This window comes from Pelophylax lessonae (genome assembly GCF_965119305.1).
Source record: "Pelophylax lessonae genome assembly, chromosome: 10".
Taxonomy (NCBI): Eukaryota; Metazoa; Chordata; class Amphibia; order Anura; family Ranidae; genus Pelophylax; species Pelophylax lessonae.
In genome coordinates, this window is record NC_138777.1 from 42,919,263 (window position 1) to 42,940,073 (window position 20,811).

Genomic DNA, 20,811 nt, shown 5'->3' on the forward strand with positions numbered 1-20,811 from the left:
ATGGTACCGGTATGGTACCTCTTGGAACCACAATCGAGGTGGTACTGTTTTAGAGAGCATTACCGTTCGGTTCCATGTAGTGGAAAAACGCTGCCATACCGAACCGTTCCTACACCGTACCATGCGGTACCAGCAGTGGAAAAGCACAAAAGCGAGCCGAACCGTTCGGTTCCATGCAATGGAAAAGCGCTATTTGAGTTTTCAAAAGTGGCAGAAATTGCCCATTGCTTGGGACCCCTAGCAACCTCTGGAGGAACCCTAGGATTCCATGGAACCCTGGTTTGGAAGGGCTGCATTACAGACTAGACACGCTTTGTTGCAAGCCTGATTTAGCTTTCAGGTGTTTTGTAAAAGACCAATGTCAGGTAGCTGTATTGGCTAAAGCCCCGTACACACGTACCGAATGTCGGCCGAACGATCGGCCGTCTTTTGTCCGTTGCTGTCCTGTCGGTTGAAAAGTGCTAAAGACTGCACACGAATTTTGTCGGCCAACAGCCGACTGCAGAAGTGAGGTCATGTGATGGTTTACTTTCCGTGTGTTTTTTCTTCTCTGAGCATGCCCAGTCTTGCTCATCTGCTGTTAGTCAGCCGAATTCTGTACTGACTGGCGAACAATCAGCCGTTCTGGTGATGGCCAACAAACATTTTATAGCCTGCACACCCGATTCTGTTCGGCCGAAAAGTCGGAGTCGGTTGTCGGAAGCATCATACTAACAAGCCGACAATCGTCCGATCGTTCGGCGGCCGAATATTTACGGCCGACAATCGCTACGTGTGTACGGGCCTTAAGTAAAAAAAAAAAAAAAAAAAAAAGATTTGAGGACTTTTGCAGGAGTAAGCAGCCTGAATCCTACTCTGCACTTTGCACTTTCCTCATGATTGTGCATGGGTCTAGCTCAGCTTTTCTCAGCTTTTTTTTTTTTTTTCAGTCATTGCTCCTGTAAAAAGAATGCAAAGCCTTGAGGCACCCCAGTCTACATGGGACCCCCCACCCCCCTCCCAATCCTGGTCAAACTGGGTCCCATGCTGGCAGCACCCTTGTGCCACCCAGGGTGCCTTGAAACCCTGAGCTAGCAAATCTGCTGTCGAGCCAGATTGTTACTTCTTCCAGTCATTGCAAACGTTCTCTTTAACATCCGCTCTGTTTATTGGGTGGTCATTAGGACATTGCACTAGAGAACGTTGGTTTAAATGCAGAAATTCTTGTCCTCATAAACTTGGTATTGCTCAATCCAAGAATAAATTTGTGTGTTTTTTAATACGTTAATAAATGGCCTGAACTAATGAACCTGCGCATATAGCTGGAAGCAAATCTTCCTTGGAGCTACCCCGGTGCTTCTATAACGACCTTTATTAACAGAGGCTTCCAGTTAATGGATTAGAAATTAAAATTCCACAGAGCAGCCGTGAGTGGTGTCATTCATTATGAGCAGTAATGGCGAGGAGGGTGTGCGCGCTTCATATAGGGGGCGGCCAGGCCCGTAGGGAGAAGCGTTTCAGGAATTTCCAGAGTTTACTAATTATTATCCTTTTTTTTTTTTTTTTTTTTTTTTTTTTTTTTCCCCTCAATATGTATTTAAGAGGGGGATGGGAGACGTTAAGTTTTTTTTGTTTGAAATTCTTTACTCTTAGCACTCCCTGGACTGGCTAACTTCTATGTATTTTTCTTATGTATTACTCCTCGATCAGCCAAGTAGTGTAATTATGGCGCTTTTCCACTGCATGGAACCGAACGGTTCGGCTCGCTTTTGTGCTTTTCAACTGCTGGTACCGCATGGTACGGTGTAGGAACGGTTTGGTACGGTACGGCGGCGCTTTTCCACTGCATGGAACAGAACGGTACGGCTCTCAAAAACAGTACCACCTCGATTGTGGTTCCAACAGGTACCATATACGGTACCATATCCCACAATCTTTTGCATGCAGTCACTATTGGCCACTCATTGGTCAGAGAATCCCATCCACCCCATTGTTATCCCACCCACTTAACTTTAGTACTACTTTAGTGGAAAAGCAAACCATACCGTACCGAACCGAACCGCTCCAACACCGTACCATGCGGTACCAGCAGTGGAAAAGCAAGCAGGGCTGAGTAGAGCCGAGCCGGTACTTGCAGTGGAAAAGTGCCAATAGAAGGAAACCAGGCCAGATTGAGAGTAAATGGTTTTTAGGGTTTACAGATTAAAGCGGTTGTAAACCGCTGGGTGTTTAATTTTTTTTTTTTTTTTACGGACCTGCAAGGTAAAAGCATAATGTGCTAGTATACATTGCAAACTAGCACATTGTGTGAAACCTACCTGAAAACGAAGCCCTCCAGTGATGCGATGTAATCGCTAGAGGCAGCGTCCATCTTCACCCGTCTTCCTTCTGGATCCGCAGGCTCTGGCTGTGTGCCTGGCCGAAACCGTGGTGACGTCACAACCGCGCATGCATAGGGGAGCCGTCATTTACAGCACAGGTTTCTGAAGGAACGGCCCGGGTGACCATTCTTCAGAGCCCATGCGCAGGTGACGCCATTACTCATAAAAAGTAAATCTCTCCTAAACGGTGCACATTTAGGAGATATTTACAGTACCTATAGGTAAGCTTTTATTATAGGTTTACCTAATAGGTACAAATTATGCCTTTTGAGTTTACTTCCTCTTTAAGTAGATCTAGGCCAATTTATTTATTGTTTAGGATAGAGTAGGGAAGGTTTAGCCCCGGTTCACACTACAGCGATACAGGGTTCCCACATTGAATATGTGTGAACCGAGCCTAGGAAATGTAAAATTTTGCAGTTGTCACCAGAACAAGAGGTGAGGGAAAATCTTCCAATATGGCTCACTTCTGGTTATAGCTCCAGGACAGACTAAAAATAGCCGACCGGGGTGGTTAGCAACCTTTTTTTTCCCCCTAAACATTAAACTGATCTTTAAAGCGGTAGTAAAAGGCAGAATTCGTTTTTTGTGACCTGAAAAGTAATGTCATATTGTGCTAGTATGCATCGCATACTAGCACATTATCACATTACCTGAAAACAAAGCCCTCTAGCGATGTCCTGTCACTGCTTGCTAAGACTTCCATCTTCACCCGGTCTTCCTTTCGGGAGTCCGGCTGTGTGACTTCTCGGAGCCACGATGACGTCACTCCCATGCAAGCGTGGGGGAGACGCTGTTTACGGCACAGAGCTCTGAAGGAACGTTTTAACAGGGGTGTGTAGACTTTTTATTTCCACTGTATAGGTAAGCCCTATCCTTGGCTTCTCTATAGGTACTAGTCAGAGATGGGAGTTTACGTTTTTATAATGCCCATGAGGCCTTGAGATACATACAAGTAGCACAGTGTACCTGCTTATAATTCATCCAGACATTACTGTAGTGTCCCAGGCTTCCCTATTCCCTGGATGGTAATCCGGTTATCTGAGAACCCCTGCTTGTGGTTTGGGAGTGTTGTTCCCATCCTCAGTCACTGCAGGCCTTTGTCTCTGAAGGGAAGAAAAAGGAAAGGTTTCACAGCAAAAACAGGATTCAAATCTTTGCATGTGACTAGTGATTTACATGGGATCAGAGTTGGAATGTGATACCGTACAGAGAAAGATTAGAAATTACGCAGCACGGGTTTTAGTAAAAATGCTTACAGGGACCCTTTTCAGCTCTGCTGCGTTTTTTTTTTCTTTTTAATTTCTTTTTAAAGTGGTTGTATAGGCTACAGGTTTTTTAACTTTTATGCATTCTATGCATGAAGGTATAAAACCTATGTGTGCAGCCCCCCTAATACCTAGCTGAGCCCCCCCAATACTTACCTGAGCCCCATCATGATCCAGTGATGTGCACGAGAGCCTTGACTCTTTGGGGACTACCGCTCATTGGCTTAGACAGCAGCTGGAGCCATTGACTCCCACTGCTGTCAATCCAGTCAGTGAGCCAATGAGGGGGCAGGGCTGAGCCGTGGCTCTGTGTGAATGGACATGCAGAGCAGCGGCTCGGCAGTGAGCATGCTTGGGTGCCTCCAAAGCAAGCTGCTTGCTCTGGGGACACTCGGCAAGAAGGGAGGGGCCAGGATGGCCTGTGGGGGGGGGCCTGAGCAGAGGAGGAGCAAAACCACTGCACAGAGCATGTAAAATAAAAATGTATCTTTTAATATCACTTTACCGTTTTCCAGGCTGTCTTCTGTTTTGCTTGGAGAAAAAAACTAGTGCACAGAGCTCAATAGTTTAAGCTGAAATTTCCACACAGGCGAATGAGCCAGAGCAGTGGTGACTAGGGGTGCATCGATCCGACTTTTCTAGTCCCGATACCGATACCTGGCATTGTGTATCTGCCGATAACGAAACCGATCCGGAACTACACAATATGCATGCGGCTGCAGTACAGAGCAAAGCCACTGCTTCATGTGTGTGGCTCCTCCATTCACAGGCGGAGTGCATCTGATATCACTCCGCCTGTGAGCCGGACCTATACAGGAAGTAGCGGCTCAGTGCAAGTAAGGGACGGCTGAGCCGGGACTCAGCAAAACCAGATCGGCCCGTCGTGGATCGGTTAATTTTACCGATTCCCCCGATACAGCTATTTTGGCAGTATCGGCGCCGATATCCGATCCTAATATCGGATCGGTGCATCCCTAGTGGTGACTCCCCCTCTGGCTCCATGACTGCTCTAGAACTTTGCAGGGTTTGTTAGATAGTCTGAGGGCAAACCTCCTCTGCTGTGCTTTCTGTAGAACACCCATAGTGCCCCTGGACACCTGAGTCATTGGTCCAGCGTTTAGCTCCTGTAGATGTCAAAGCTGAGCAGATTGTAAAATGGTTTGTATCTTATGTGGTGTGCCTGTATCTTCTCTGTTAATACAAGTGCAAAATGCAGTCTGCGGATTAGAAGATCCTATCCCACTCTCCGATTAGAGAGCCAAGCTACTCCAAAAGTAATCCCCCCCCCCCCCACAGCCCCAGAGGAGGAAGGGCAAGGAAGGTACCAGAGATCAGCGAATACTTGTCTGACAAGCCCAAAATTGTCCTTTTTATTTAACGTCCTGGGACAGAATCTGAGAACAAGATGAATATCTTCAGGTGTCTGCATTCCTGAGGCTGACAGCTGCATACTCTGGAAGACACCGCCAGGTTGTTCTAGGCACATTTCAGGCCGATTACTGCTTCTTTAGTTAATGATTTCCTTATATAAACCCAAATAAAGCAGCATTTTATATACTTACAATCATATACCCTTCATCCGGTTTAAATAGAGCTGACCTGTTAACCCCCCTCCATGTGCACATGCAGGATACGAAAATCCGCTTTTGTCAAAAACAAAGCTTTAGGTCGGACAGAAACCTCCCGATCTTACCTATGTATCTAGGTCAGTGTTTCTCAACGTTTTTTTCATTTAATGCACCCTTTAAAATTCTGCACAATTTTTACGGCACCCCATTCTAAAATCTAAAAAACGAACGCAGCAACATCCACCCATGTAGAACACCAAAAATTTAGAGGTTGAAAGGGTGGCCAATGAAAACTGGTGGCTTTGTGTAACTAGTAGGCGGCTTGATGATCCTACTGCTGGCTTGTATACAATTTTGGGCAATTTTTAGGTATTTTGCCAAGGCACCCTTAAACTTGAAGGCACCCCAGGGTGCCCAGGAACCCTGGTTGAAAAAGGCTGATCTAGGTCATGGTGTGTATATATAGTTAAAGTTTGTGATTTGTAAATGATTACCTTCTGCAACAACCCATTCAGTTTGAAATAGAAATTAAAGGCCAAAACATTTGTGTATAAATATAAAAAAAACTTTATAAATACCTTTTTTTTTTTTTTTTTTAATGTGATCACCTTCCCTCTGTTCTCAGCTGCATACGAGGTGAGGGAGGAGGAGAAGCAGCAGCAGCACACTGAGCTTCCCAGTGAATGGCTGTGAAGGGGAAGGGGCATGTCGGGACCAGTCTGATCATTGAAAGAGAGCAGGCTGCGTTCCCTGCATAACTAGAGAACTGACCACACTAGGAATGTTGTGCTTGTATGCCTAGTGTAGTCCGTTTTTAATAGGAAAGCAGAGGGACTGTCAGGAACACCAGGGATTTCATACAAAGAACAGGAGACTTTCTCATACAAGTACGTGGTACAACAGGCACATATAAGGAATATGAAATGTTGGGGTAACAAACCCTTTAAAGTCAACTGGACTTGTTCTGTAATGATGGACATTCCGTAGCTTTCCCAATCTTGTTCCTGAATCAAGGCTCAGGGAGTCTTAGGGCAACCCTAAAGGATGGTAACAAGTGCTTCCTGCATCGGACCAGGCGATGGGCTCATTCCTGGCTTTTCAGTAAGAAGAGAGGTGGCTTTTCAGTAAGAAGAGAGGTGGCTGGTGACAACTGCGCGTTCCTGCGATTATATTGGAGATGTCACAAGAAAACAAGTGGTGTGTCCTGAAATTGAGCAGGGTCCAGGTTGTCCTATGACCTCTTCCTCTCTCGGAAACCTGTGCACATGCGTTATGTCAAACTCTGCGCTTAGATAGGTCCATAAACAGCCACTCCATACGGATAGATGCTGGGCTAATGAGGGATACCTGGAGGTGTAAAAAGTTTAAATATAGTAGAAAACGCTTGTTGTAATTCCCCGGTGAGTGGTCGGTGCATTGGCTTGTAGTGTCCTCCTATTACCCAAGCAAGCATATAGGTTAAAAAAGGCCGGCAAGCTTGATCTTTCGAAATGATTGAGTTTAATAATCCAGGTGTAGTATAAAATAATACAGTCCAGGTGTAGTATAAAATACAGGGCTTACGCGTTTCGACGTGCATTCATCATTGTGGAAGATCAAACTTCTGGCTTTCGTTTACCTATATAGGTGTAATAATTACCTAATGGCAGAGAGGCTCATTACAACACATATTTTACAACTAGGTAAATCTCCTCCCTTGTTTGGAAGCATTCGTTTACTTTATTGATTACTGTTAATTTTTGAAGAAGGTTTTCAGCAGCAATATCTTTTATTTTTCCTGGTGTCCGTGTCTTTAGCCATGGATTATGTGCATAATACTGTCCATATATTATCCAGAAACCATTCCCATCTAACGCTGGTCCTGCTTTTCCCATATTTTATGTGTAAGTTGTTGGGAAACAACGCAGGAAATCTCATATCCCGACACATCAAATACTTAATTGCTTATTACGTGTTTGTATTGGGCTTTTTATGAGAAATGATGCAGGAAATCCCACAGCCCACAAAGCTCAGAAATCAGACTGAGGATTTCCAGGAGCTTACATTGACACCAGTCCCTCCCTGCGTCTCCTTTTATCTTCCACTGTAAACTGTGTAGACTAATGCTGCAATAAGGTGTGTCAAAGGGATTGGGATGGCCGATCCCTAAAATCTCAACCTAAGGGATAATATTGAGCAGTGCTGGTGTTTGTGTCCTATATCCCAACCTTACCTTGATGTAAACCTAAATTAGCCCTCACCTGTCTGATGATGGTCTAATGACGAAAACAAATAGCAGCTAATATTCATTCTTAGTCACCTCTCCTCCCCCAACCTTCTGATGTACAAAGAAGCAGCAACTTTTCAATGATGCAATTTTATATGGGTTTCCTCCCTGCATGAGGGTTTGCAGTCTTAGACCGACAGCACTATGGAAAGCCGTGGAACCATGTCTGGCTAGCAACGCTCTTCCCTGTTTTGTGTAATCTGCTAGGTTTAAAAGCACAGAAGTTGATTTACTAAAACTGGAGATTGCTAAATCTGGTGCAGCTGTGCAATGGTAGCCATTCCGCTCCCAGGGTTTCTTGTTAAAGATAAATTAAACAAGCTAAAGTTGGAATCGGATTGGCTACCATGCACAGCTGCACCAGATTTTGCACTCTATTAATAAACTTCACAGTCCACCTTTGTGACCATGTTTTAGGTTATACCCATATGTAGTGTGGAACATGAAACGTATTTGCATTATCCCACCCACAAACTGCCCCCACTTTTTTTTTTTTAAAGTAAAGCAAGTTTATTTGTGGTTTGAAATAAAAAAAAAAAAAGGTACAGAAACGCATAAACATACGATTTGCAAAAGAAGGTACACAGTGGGATTAACATCATGTGAAACAGGTAAACACATTCACTATTCAGTATAAGGGGAAATTGTACATTACACCATATCTACCCAAAAGGCGGTGTGGCACATACTCAAGTATAAAATACCGCTCATACAAGCAAAAACGGTGGGTTCAAGCCTAAAGCTGAACCCCGTCTACACCAATGATGTCCAACCCTTGAAGGACTAAAGTAACAGTTCAACAGAAGGCCTAGGCATTGCATGTCCGTGTATTCTCCAGCCAACGACTCCAGTTTTTGTCGGACTTGTTAGGGCACCCTCTATGTTTTTATAGCAACCTTTTGTACCGAAGGGTAGAGTTAACTTCAGTTGTCCAGTCCTGAAGTGTGGGAGTGTGAACTCGCAACCACATTGTGGCTATGAGTTTACGTGCACGAAAGAGTCTCGTGAAGAAAGGTAGTAAAAAATTTGTCAATGTCATCATCGGGTAAAAGACCCAGGACACAGGGTTGAACGTCCAGCTGCAAGGGAGATCCCAGGTGATCATGCAGAAATTTTAGGAGTATGACTGGATGTCCAGGCAGGACCAAAGGAGATGTATGAATGTACCCGATTGTAATGGGCAGGGGGGGCAGCAGGAATTATAAGAACGGCGTTATCTAGAAATTCTGAGTGGGGTGAGATAAGCCCTGTGCAAGATGTACAGCTGGGTCACACAATCCGAGAGTTTGGGTGAGGACAGTCTAGGGCTATCCAGAATGTCGTCCCAGTCTGCCTCATCCAAGGAACCTGCGTCGGACAACCACCAATACTGCAGACGTTCCACCTGTCGATCAACCTCAGCACTGCGCAATTCAGTATAAAGCACAGAGATGAGACCCTCATGCGTGTCACCCATCAGCACCTCCAGCAGAGGTGTATCTTTCAGGGTGGGGATTTGTGTAGGGAATTGTGCACATAGCGTGTGACGCAACTGCATGTAACGGAAAAACGTGTGGGGGGAGGTCGTATTCAGATTTTAGCGAGTGAAAGGAACGGACACCTGAGTCACACATCACTTGGCCTAAATACAGTACTCCCCTGTCCACCCAAAGATGACACAAACTGCCCCCACTTACCCAAATCGTGGGGTGCTTATTACTGGAAGATCTTGCTGTCTTTTGAAATTGGCTCAGCTGTGTGTTGCTCCACTCTTACAACCTTGTAATCCATTCACAGGGACCTGTGAGCAGAACATTTCCAAGTTTCATCCATACGGCGGCAGAGGGACTCGTAGATCCCAATAGGTTTCGGAGTGCCATGATGTCACACTATATATTCCAGCCTGCAGTTGCTGCACCTGATCAGCAATCTTCAATGCAAGACCTTTATTAGATATACTTTTTTTTTTTTTTCCATTGGTCTGGGTGTATTTTACCAACTTTTTGCAAAAGGTTATTTAGATAATGAATCCATTTATAACCATTTTTTTGTTCTTTTGAAGTTTGGCTTTTCCAAACTTGTGCTTTCCCACAGCAATCTAATATCAGATTTTGAGAGAAAATTATAAACCATTAGCTTCCTTTTTTATAGTAATGGAAATACCAGGACAAAATTATTTATATAGTCTCCGTAAAATGAAAATTCTAAATGGCATAGGGCAAATTTAATAAAGTGGTGAATTTTCCATGTGGTTTCAAATGTTAAATGCTTGATTCATCACCAGTGAATGTTTGGTGATAGTCGCATTCACCACTTTATAAAATATGCCCCTAGATGTATACATCTGATCTGATAGAGATCCAGAAAGAAAACTTGGGTCAGAGGAAGGACCATTCTTGATCTTGGTTTTCTTCCTAATGCAGACTTGGTAATGTAGGGTTTTTCCTTTCTTACGGTCAGGTTGTCTCTTGAATCGAGTATGAGACAAGTGAAGGGGGAATTCTGCTTCAAACTGAGATCTTCATTAATAGATTTCCTCTACACATCTAATCTTAAAAAGGAAATTTGTGATGTAGCCTTTTTGGGTGGGCTGGAAGGAAGTCTGTATGTGTGAATTCCCTTTGCGTCCCTTCTCATTGCTTGGAAGTTTAGGAGCTTGTTGGAGAATTAATTGGATGGTCAGTGCTCCGTGAGATGGCTTTGATCATTATCTGGGAAATAAGCTGCTGGTTACAGCTATTGTTTCACAGCTTTGGTAATTAACTAACTATTTATTTTAGTAGGCCTGTCATCCAGGCAGAGGATTGGCACCTGATGTCAGTGCTTCAAAGAGGAAAACTATACAACATGTTAGCAACTGGATATCACTGGTTGTTATTAAAGTCATACTAATGGATCGAAGGATTGGAGCACCATACAGACATGTTGAGATAGAAACAGGAGGTTTTATCCCAAACCTGTGGCAAACACCATACCCAACGCGTTTCTGCAGCCTCACTCCAACCCCCCTTCCTCCCCTTCCTTGTCTGGGCTTAAGAGAATGACTGTTGGGGGACTCGGCTATCGATAATCTTTGTATATTAAAAAGTATTGATCTCCTTCAGCAGCTGGAAGATGAAGCACTTAAAGAAGATGTAGATTTTTTTTACTCTACAGATATTCCTATTTTTTTCAACTGCTCGAGTGTCCCAACAGCTTTTCCCCAAGGTCCTAATTAAGGGGGTTGTGTGAGGTCCCCGAAACGCACTGGGCTATTGAGTTTGCTAAATGTTTGGAATAAAAACCACCTTTTTGATCTCAACATTTTGGTACAGTGGTTCAATGCTTCAATCCAACCATTTTACTTCTCCATGAAGGTCCCTCTGTGCATGGAAGCAGCCAACCCATCACCCAGATGCCCCATAGGCATATTACTAACAGTTTTTTTTTTTTTTTTTTTTTTTTAAATACCTAAAATAGGTACAGAGTAACATCTACCGATTGCAATGATGGCGGACCTTGGCACCCCAGATGTTTTGGAACTACATTTCCCATGATGCTCATGCACTCTGCAATGTATTTGAGCATCATGAGAAATGTAGTTCCAAAACATCTGGGGTGCCAAGGTTCGCCATCACTGACTAGGGTCTGTAGTGCCATCTTATCCACAATCTCAACCATTGAAGTCCTAGGCTGCCTTAGGATGAAGGGCCCCTGAGTACATGATTACAGTTTCAATTCTAAAGGTGATTTTATACCAAATCGTATAAAGAGATCCATTTGATTTTAGTGTTTTCTGAGTCCATACAAATCCTTATCTAATTCTCAGCCCTGATGAAGGGGTTGTTTTGTTGCCCCTGAAATGTGTTTTGATGTTTTAGTTTGGTTGAATGATGAATAATGAGAGAAATCCGGAAAGGGGAACCTACCTACCTATCTATATATATATATATATATATATATATATATATATATATATATATATATATATAATGTAAATGATCTAATAAACCTGCCCCATGGAGATGTATATTAGAGTTTAAACTACTAATTTAAAAATCAAAAATATTGCTGATACATCTCAATTCTGTTGAGGTACAGTAGTCCCCCTTTAACATGGTCTAAGCAGTTTAGACCTCCATTCTCCATCCATTACTTCATCCCTGTGGCCTGAGTCTGCTCTGATTTAGGCCCCGTTCACACTTGTGCAACCTAAAAGTCGCGCAATTTACCTGCAATTTATTTTTTTTTTTTGCCGCAATTTTGCCACAATTTTTTATTTATTTATTTTTTGTATAAATCTGTTTATTAAATAATTTTGCCACAATTTTGACTGGACTTTAAGCAATTCTAAAATGTCTATGGACCTCCAAAATGCATCAAAGTCAGACCAAAGTAGTGCAGGGACTTCTTTGAAGTCGCACAGATATGAACGGTACTCATTGGAAATCATGGCGTATGACTTGTCATGTGACTTTGCAGTCCCAGGTGGCACAAGTGTGAGAGGGACCCTAATGTTTAACCAGCACTGATCTAACCGGTTTGCAGAATTGCCTGGTTCACAGGACAACCAGGAACTAATCCCCTTGTCTTGTGTCTTTTTATTATTGTCGTGTAATATTTCAGATTGGATGATCTGTACCCCGTTTGATGATTGTTTATTCTTTCTTGAAAACGAATAAAATGTCCTTTTAATAAAAAATAAATTAAATAAATCCTTTTTGTTGTCTCATTGACAGATTGTAGAATGTTGCCTTCGGTGATCCTGGACTTCCCCACCTGACCGTTCCTGGAAGGCACACCAGAGGCGCCTGGGACCGAATCATGCTGTGCCGCAACAAGTCCCGCCTCTTGATTGTCACCATTTTGCTGCTCTCCGTCGTGACCTGGCTCTACCTGTCTGTCGGTGACACCGGATGTGAGTGTATTCCCTCTGTACTTCACATGTGGGATAGTAGGGCCTTAAAATTTTATAGCCAAACCCTATTTTTGTCTGCTTTTTGGATGGAATAAGGAATTGATGAAGTGATGCCAAACCTACAATATTTACCGGCCATTATCCCTTCTCTTTATGTATAAAGCTGTTAACTTGAGTGAGTCGCATTCAGTACTGCCTGCCAAATGGGCCTATTTTTTCCACCCCATGTGTGAATGAGGCCCTTAAGAGGAAATGGGCTCTAAGTTGTGCAGACCCAGATCAGTATAGTAGGTGTATAGCCATACAGAGTAAAACGCTTATTGTTGTGGCTCCCGGGAGGTATAGCTGCAGCACGTTTTGCCCATAGACCTACATTACAAAAAACTCTGTACATGGCTATGCATGCGTAAACGCCGTCGCTCACATTTGCATGCGTGCACACCTATTATTATTCCAAGCATACAATTTTCTGTTTTAAAAAAACATGCTTGTGCATGTAAATGCAAGATTGAGGAAAAAATATTCCTTTTCGACAGATCCCAGCCCCACACTTCCTGATTCTAGAAAAGAACGGACAGAAGGCGCACCAGCCTAGCGCATTATCTTCAAACCGTTTATTGTAAATAAAATTTAATACACATCCTACTCACAAGGCAAATGTGAAACACGGGCAAAATATATACAATAGAGGCCCAACAGGAATCTCCACTGAGCATCCTCTGCCGGTGCAGGCTGTGGTGAGATGTAGCCCTCCAAAAAAAAAACACTTATGCGTTTCGGGATGTCCCCCCCCTTCCTCAGAGCTAATTGGAGGTATGAGTGGCAGAGCTATTTGTACTTAAGAGGTCACGTGACTGACAGCAGTTGCTCCTCCCCTTAGTGGGCGGATCAAACAAAATAATAAATACATGCATAACAATACCACATAGATTCAATACGTAATGACCTCCATGATACAATAGAATCAAACATTGCAAAATTGACTCCTAATATTTTGCATGATCGTTGGAATCCTAAAATCCGTCTAGGTATGATTGCAAGGGCAAAAATAGTATTTAATAGTCTATCCCTGATATAGCAAATGTTCCCTGTAACTGAATAGTCTTTGCTCCGGTTATATGTAGGATCAGACCGTCGCACTTCCTGATTTCTTGCCAAGGCAAGAATGACGTTCTAGGTTTTCATTTTTATTTATTTTCAGTTGGGTAAATCGGAAGTGTTGCATATGAATTTCATGCTTGTGATTTTCACCTAGTTGGTAGTGGTTACATATTGGCCAAGCAAAATTTAAATAGCATTTATGAAAGAAAAAAAAAAGTTGGTTTGAGAGCTGAAGCCCAGATTACATGCACAGCTGAAAGAGGCAGAGAAGTGACTCACTCAATCCCTCTGCCCTGCAAAGCCCCAAATAGAGAGACTGTCTGAAATAAAAAAAAATAAAAAAAGACTTCTCTGCTACTTCTCTGCTCTATCTATAGAACACCCAGAATCCTCTGCAAAACCAGTGCCTTGGGTGGACAGTCTAATACATGTTTATTTGTGAATAATGACTAGACAGAGTTAAAAAAAAAAAAAAAAACCTCAGTTAAATATATGAGGAAAAAAAAAGATGAAATAAACAATTATAGTTCAAACAGAACCAAAGGCAAAACTTTTTTTTTTTTTTTCCATTTTGGGTAGAGTAATGCCTCGTACACACGCATCGATTATTGGCCGGGAATTTTTGGCCAACGTCCAATCGGCTGATTTTCGGCTTGTTAGTATGATGCTTTCGACAACCGACTCCGACTTTTCGGCCGAAAAAAATTTGGTGTGCAGGCTATAAAATTTTTGTTGGCCGTCAACAGAACGGCCGATTTTCCATCAGACAGTACAGATTTCGGCAGACAAAAATCAGATGAGCAAGACTGGGCATGCTCAGAGAAGAAAAAACATACGGAAAGTAAAACCAGCACATGACATCACTTCTGAAGTAGATTTTTGTTGGCCGAGAGAATTCGTGTGCAGTCTAGGCACATTCCAACCAACAAAACACAACTAGGACAAAAGTCGGACGATCGGTCGGCCGATAATCGTTGCGTGTGTACTAGGCTTTAGGGAGTCATAACTCTATACTTTTTATTTATTTTGCCATCTGTGTCCCATTGGGGTGATTTCCCTTCACTTTCTGTTATAGCCAAAACAGGAAGTGAGAGGAAATCCCTGCAAAGTAAGGGAATGCCTCGGTGATCCCCAGGTTACCAGAACTAGTGTCCCTATTAGAAGATTTTCTCTCTTTTAATTTTCCAGGGACAACACAATTTGTTTTTTTCTTTCTTTCTCTTTTAATAATAAACAGGACAAATAGAGAGGCTAAATTTCCCCAACCAGGACACAGACCGCAATAAAAACTGACAGGTTTTCTAATCCCTCTACTCTATCCAAAACTGTAGCCATGATTGTCTGAGTTTTGTATTGCCCCTTTCAGATGGTCCGTCCCCAGGGGTTGCCGCTCCGCGTCTTCCCCCCAGAGTTCCCTCCCATCAGGATTTGGAAGCCCGCCTTCAGGAGGCAGAGGAGGAGAACCGAAGGCTGCGCCTGCAGTTGGTGGAGCTTAGAGGTGAAGATCAGGGAATGGATGGAGACAACAGCAGCCAGTGTTCTCAGAGGAGTCTGACTGAGAAATGCGAGGTGAGTGACTCTACGTCTGGAGTTCATTACCGCCACCGTGTATCGTCTTCTGCTAAACATTTAGTGACGTCCCAAACTTTCCCACAACAAACCCCCACTGCTGCTTCACTTGCTAGAGAAATATTTACTCATTCCTCATTTAGGAGTGGACCAAACAGTCAACAGTTTAGAAAAACTATTATTAGCAATGCCCAATCTAGTTAAACGTGACCGGACAGGAATCAAAATCCTCTTTTGGGAAACCTTAGGTGGAAGCTGTCTTCCAGGCTTCTATTGGATATCAACTGACTGTCAGAGAATTATTTTCCGCACACACAGTAGGTGAAAATGTGAGATGTCCTTTATAGGAAACTACTGCTTGGAGGCAGGGATGTAAATTAAAAAAAAAACAATTTCATTGGGGACTGCATCAGTAGTATGGTTTCCCTCAAAGGGCCAGTTGTATCTGGGGTGTGCTATGTGCAGAGTTCAGGGTTACGCTATGTACAGAGTGCAGAGTTCAGGGTTACGCTATGTACAGAGTGCAGTGTTCAGGGTTACGCTATGTACAGAGTGCAGAGTTCAGGGTTACGCTATGTACAGAGTGCAGAGTTCAGGGTTACGCTATGTACAGAGTGCAGAGTTCAGGGTTACGCTATGTACAAAGTGCAGAGTTCAGGGTTACGCTATGTACAGAGTGCAGAGTTCAGGGTTACGCTATGTACAGAGTGCAGAGTTCAGGGTTACGCTATGTGCAGAGTTCAGGGTTACGCTATGTACAGAGTGCAGAGTTCAGGGTTACGCTATGTACAGAGTGCAGAGTTCAGGGTTACGCTATGTACAGAGTGCAGAGTTCAGGGTTACGCTATGTACAGAGTGCAGAGTTCAGGGTTACGCTATGTACAGAGTGCAGAGTTCAGGGTTACGCTATGTACAGAGTGCAGAGTTCAGGGTTACGCTATGTACAGAGTGCAGAGTTCAGGAGTAAGTTACGTGCAAAGTTCAGGGTTCTGCTATGTACAGAGTGCAGAGTTGAGGATTGGGGTTACGGTGCAGAGTTGAGGATTGGGGTTACGGTGCAGAGTTGAGGATTGGGGTTACGGTGCAGAGTTGAGGATTGGGGTTACGGTGCAGAGTTGAGGATTGGGGTTACGGTGCAGAGTTGAGGATTGGGGTTACGGGGCAGAGTTGAAGATTGGGGTTACGGGGCAGAGTTGAGGATTGGGGTTACGGTGCAGAGTTGAGGATTGGGGTTACGGTGCAGAGTTGAGGATTGGGGTTACGGTGCAGAGTTGAGGATTGGGGTTACGGTGCAGAGTTGAGGATTGGGGTTACGGTGCAGAGTTGAGGATTGGGGTAGGGTGCAGAAGTTGAGGATTGGGGTAGGGTGCAGAGTTGAGGAGCGGGTTGGGTGCAGTATGCAGAGTTGAGGAGTGGGGTACGCAATGCAGTGTGCAACTCAAACCCCCCCCCCCCCCCCAAAGCTTCCTGCATCTCTGTTCTCTTCTACCTTGCCTGACTCCAGTACCTCCCTGCGTAGGTGATTCTTCCTCGCTTTGCAGGTAAATAGTTCTCTCTCTCAGATTGGGGAGATCTGTCCCCACCATGAGTGCGTGAAGGGATCTGTTAGATTCAGGCGCTGCTGAGAGCAAAGCTGCCCTTAAAAATAACAGAAGGTTTTTGTGTTTACAAGTGACAGCGGGAAGCAGGAGTGGAAGGTGAGATCTGGAGGTGGCGGAATGGAGTTCTGTCATTGTTCCAACTGCAAAACTGAGTACAAGGGCAACATGACAAGGACTTGTGTTTTGAAATATGTGGCTTCGCGTATCATATGGGCCACTATTGCTGACTTCTGAAAATACTTGTTTGCCTGGCTGTTAAGCGTGCCATTGGCTACCATACTTCTCAGTTGCTAACCATAAACAAGTATACTGATCGGGTATCCTCACTTCACTCTTTGCTTGCCTGAGGTCAGCATTTTGCAGCCACAAGGTCTGAATTATTAGCCAGGCAACTAGCATTTTCAGAAGACGGGTTTAGCAGCAATGGTCTGCTCCTCTGGGTACATGCGTGTATGAAGAATGTAGGTTTTGCCATCCATACTGAACGCCCCCATCTCTTTGCCTCTCTTTCAGCTTATTCACGTTGCTATTGTTTGTGCCGGCCACAACAGTAGTAGGGATGTGGTGACTTTGGTGAAGTCCATACTGTTCCACAGGTGGGTAGTCTACTGCTTCATAACTCTCCATCAGAGTGCAGGTAATGCCCAACTCCAGCCCAAACTTTCACCTTTTTGGAAAGAACAGGAAAAAGTTACAGCTTCTTTCAGGATTTAGGGCTTCTATAGGACAACAGTGAAAAAAGTCTTAAAGTTCTATTTAATCCCCCAGTTTTTAAAGCACTTTCAGCAGCTGATTAAATAACTTACAGAGTATAGAGCTTCTTTATCATTTAATTAGGGCCGGGACAAGGGGTGGGCGGGATGGACGGCTGCCCTGGGCAGTGTGGCATCATGAGAGGTGGGGAGGGGATTTGTGTTGACGGGGAATTTGGGGGGCGGCAGGGGGTTTGGGGTATTTGGTGTGGGGGCTTGTGCTGGGAGAATAAATGGGGGGGGGGGGGGGAGTTTGTGCTGGGAGAGGGAATGTGTACTGGGAGGGGATGGAGGGTTTGTGTTTGGAGTTATTTTTTATTTTGCGGGGGGGGGGGGGATTTGTGCAGGGAGGGGGGATTTCAGTGGGGTGGATTGGTCCTGGGGGGGGGGGGGGGGTTTGCTGACATATAATGCTCATACATCTTGGGGGGTGGGCGCAGTTTGGCATGTTTGCCCTGGGCTTTAGATGACCTCACCCCAGCACTGCATTTAATCCTTACATATGTTCCTGTCTTTGTGATGGTGGTGACATGATCACTGCCCCAGGTTTCCTGTCTTAGGGTGGCTCCTTTCTCTTCCAGGGTTCTGTGGAGCCACCCCTGCATGCACAGACTAGAGTTGTCTCCCTACACTGTGTACATCAATGGAACCACAGGGACCCATAGTCTAGGACAGTGTTTCTCAACTCTGCGCCCGGTCCTCGGGTTACACTAACAGGCCAGGTTTGCAAGAAAACTGAAATACATGACAGGTGATATCACTTGCTGCTCAGTGATTGCAGTATTGTAGTCTGCATCTTCCAAGGTAATACTTAAAATCTGGCCTGTTAGTGTGCCCTGAGGACCGGAGTTGAGAATCACTGGTCTAGTTTGACAAGACATTCCCATAGACACACTCCTAAATCCTTGTGGACAGCCTTCCCAGAAGAGCTGAAGCTGTTATAGCTGCAAAGGGTGGGCCAACTCAATATTGAACCCTATGGACTAAGAGTGGGATGCCATTAAAGTTCATGTGTTTGTAAAGGCAGGTGTCCCAATACTTTTCACAATATAGTGTATGTTGCTGGTGGTTTTTTGACTGGTAAACGAATGGCCACTAGAGGGAGTGTATGCAGATCTGTATATAAAATGAAGTAATCAAAACATGGACCAGCAAGAGGGTAAAAAAACTATAAATGTAATCAAAAGCTCAACGGCATTATATTGTGTTGTCCCTCCAACATCTCGGGGCTTAAGAATAGACTCTTTTGTAAATGTATTAAATGGCACAACAAAAGCTATGGCACTGCATTGTTTGGGAGTCTGAGGCATGCTGGGAGATTTCAGCAGAGCCAATGTAACGCTCCCAGTGAGCATGCTCAGCACTCCTACCTGGACTGTTTGGCCTCATAGGAATAGTGGGATCTTTCTAAGCGAGTCAGATGATCAAATTAGACTTGACAATAATGATAGAATAACGCCGCAGGGAAGTATTTAATGAACTTCTCAGCCGCTGCCGTTATGAGCTATAAGACAGGCTGACCTTTTATCCCCTTCACATTTCTGTGCTGGCCGAGGGCTTTATTGGTGGAGTAAGAGGGACAATATTGTGTAAATCTCTTATTTATAATCCCGGTGTTTTATCTGTTCTAGATCTTTTTTGTGTTGTTTCCCCTTCGCAGGAGGAATCCGCTCCACTTCCACCTGATCACAGACTCGGTGGCTTTGCGGATTTTGGGTAACCTGTTCCAGACATGGATGGTTCCGTCCTTGTACATCAGCTTCTATAATGCCAGTGACCTCAAGGTACCATATCCAGAACTGAGAGCATAGATATGTGGCAGCTTTATCCATGGCATCCAATCAGATTCCAGATATTATTATAGTGCAGAATGGATAGCAGGCACCTCATTGGCTGTTATTGGCAACCCCTTTATACCTTGTGTGTGTTTCCAGTAGTTTGTGTCTATTCCCCTCCCAAAACAGAGGTGTCACTTCTGGACTTGTTTGTTCCATATCCTAGAGCAGTGGTCACGGGGGCCAGATGTGGCCCTTTTGCTTGCTTTTATCCAACCCAATATTTTATTCACTGACATCAAGAAAGGGAATCCTTTCTCCCAATGACACCAATAGTGGGGCAAAATTCCTCCCAATGACATCAACAGTGGGGCCCAATGACACCAATAACGGGGCACAATTCCTACCAATGGTGGGGCTCAATGACACCAAAAACGGGGCACAAGTCCTAACAATGACACCAATGGTGGGGCCCAATGACACCAATAACGGGGCACAAGTCCTAACAATGACACCAATGGTGGGGCCCAATGATGCCAAAAAACGGGGCACAATTCCTACCAATGACATTAATGGTGGGGCCCAATGATGCCACTAACGGGGCATAAGTCCTAACAATGACACCAATGGTGGGGCCCATGATACCAATAACGGGGCACAAGTCCTAGCAATGACACCAATGGTGGGGCCCAATGACACCAATAACGGGGCACAATTCCTACCAATGACCCCAATGATGGGGGATTGTTCACTCCCACTGATGCTCTGACATTTTGTACTTCCAATGGCCACAGCCCGGCCCTCCGGTCTGGCACCATCAACCATGCCACGTTCAAAGTCACCTAAATCCCCTTTCTTCCCCATTCTGATGCTCTGTTTGAACTTCAGCAAGCAGCAAGTCGTCTTCACCACATATAGATACCCAAATGCATTGAATTACTGCCATGTGATTGGCTAATTAGCGATTTGTGTTTTCAAGCAATTGAACAGGTGTACCTAATAAAGTGGCCAGTAAGTGCGTAAACTGATGGCGCTATAGAAGTACCTGTATTAAAAAAAAAAGAGAGAAAATTGCTCACAAAAGCTTGTATATGGAGTTATATTTTATTTTCCTAGGAGAAATCTGGCAATATATAACTTTTCTGTCTCTTCGCAGCCAGAGGTCTCCTGGATCCCCAATAAACATTACTCTGGAATATATGGCCTAATGAAACTAACCTTGACCAAAGCACTGCCGTCCGACCTGTCAAAGGTCATCGTCCTGGACACAGACATAACGTTTGCCACTGACATTGCTGAGCTGTGGGCTATCTTTAGAAAGTTCACAGGTAAGTCCCGGAGCTGCTTTGCTTGTCCTGTACAACAGTGGTCCTCACCCCGGGCCTACAGGGCCCACTAACAGGCCAGGTTTGCAAGATAACTGAAATACATCCCAGGTGATATCATTTGCTGCTCAATGATTGCAGTACTCTAGTCTGCATCTCCCCAAGGTAATACTTAAAATCTGGCCTGTTAGTGGGCCCTGAGGACCGGAGTTGAGGACCACTGCTGTACAAGGATGTAGGTTTTCATGTCATCTCTTACCATGAACAAGCTCTCCTGCAGTGTACCTTGCTGTAGGAGCACAGCAATATAGTCCTGACCGCAGCTTATTGGTTTCCCACCCCGATGTGCT

General features: G+C 44.3%; 1 protein-coding gene across 2 annotated transcripts in view; it reads left to right on the top strand.

Moving 5' to 3' along the window:
* Positions 1–20,811, top strand: part of LARGE2 (LARGE xylosyl- and glucuronyltransferase 2) — a 60,353-nt gene that overhangs the window by 15,305 nt on the left and 24,237 nt on the right. For both annotated transcript variants that reach the window (XM_082269999.1, XM_082270000.1), the window contains exons 2-6: positions 12,160–12,338; positions 14,806–15,008; positions 17,123–17,205; positions 19,022–19,145; positions 20,293–20,464. In XM_082269999.1, coding sequence (XP_082126125.1) covers positions 12,245–12,338; positions 14,806–15,008; positions 17,123–17,205; positions 19,022–19,145; positions 20,293–20,464 — 676 coding nt within the window. In that variant the 5' untranslated portion in view covers positions 12,160–12,244. The remainder of the gene's footprint in view (positions 1–12,159; positions 12,339–14,805; positions 15,009–17,122; positions 17,206–19,021; positions 19,146–20,292; positions 20,465–20,811) is intronic.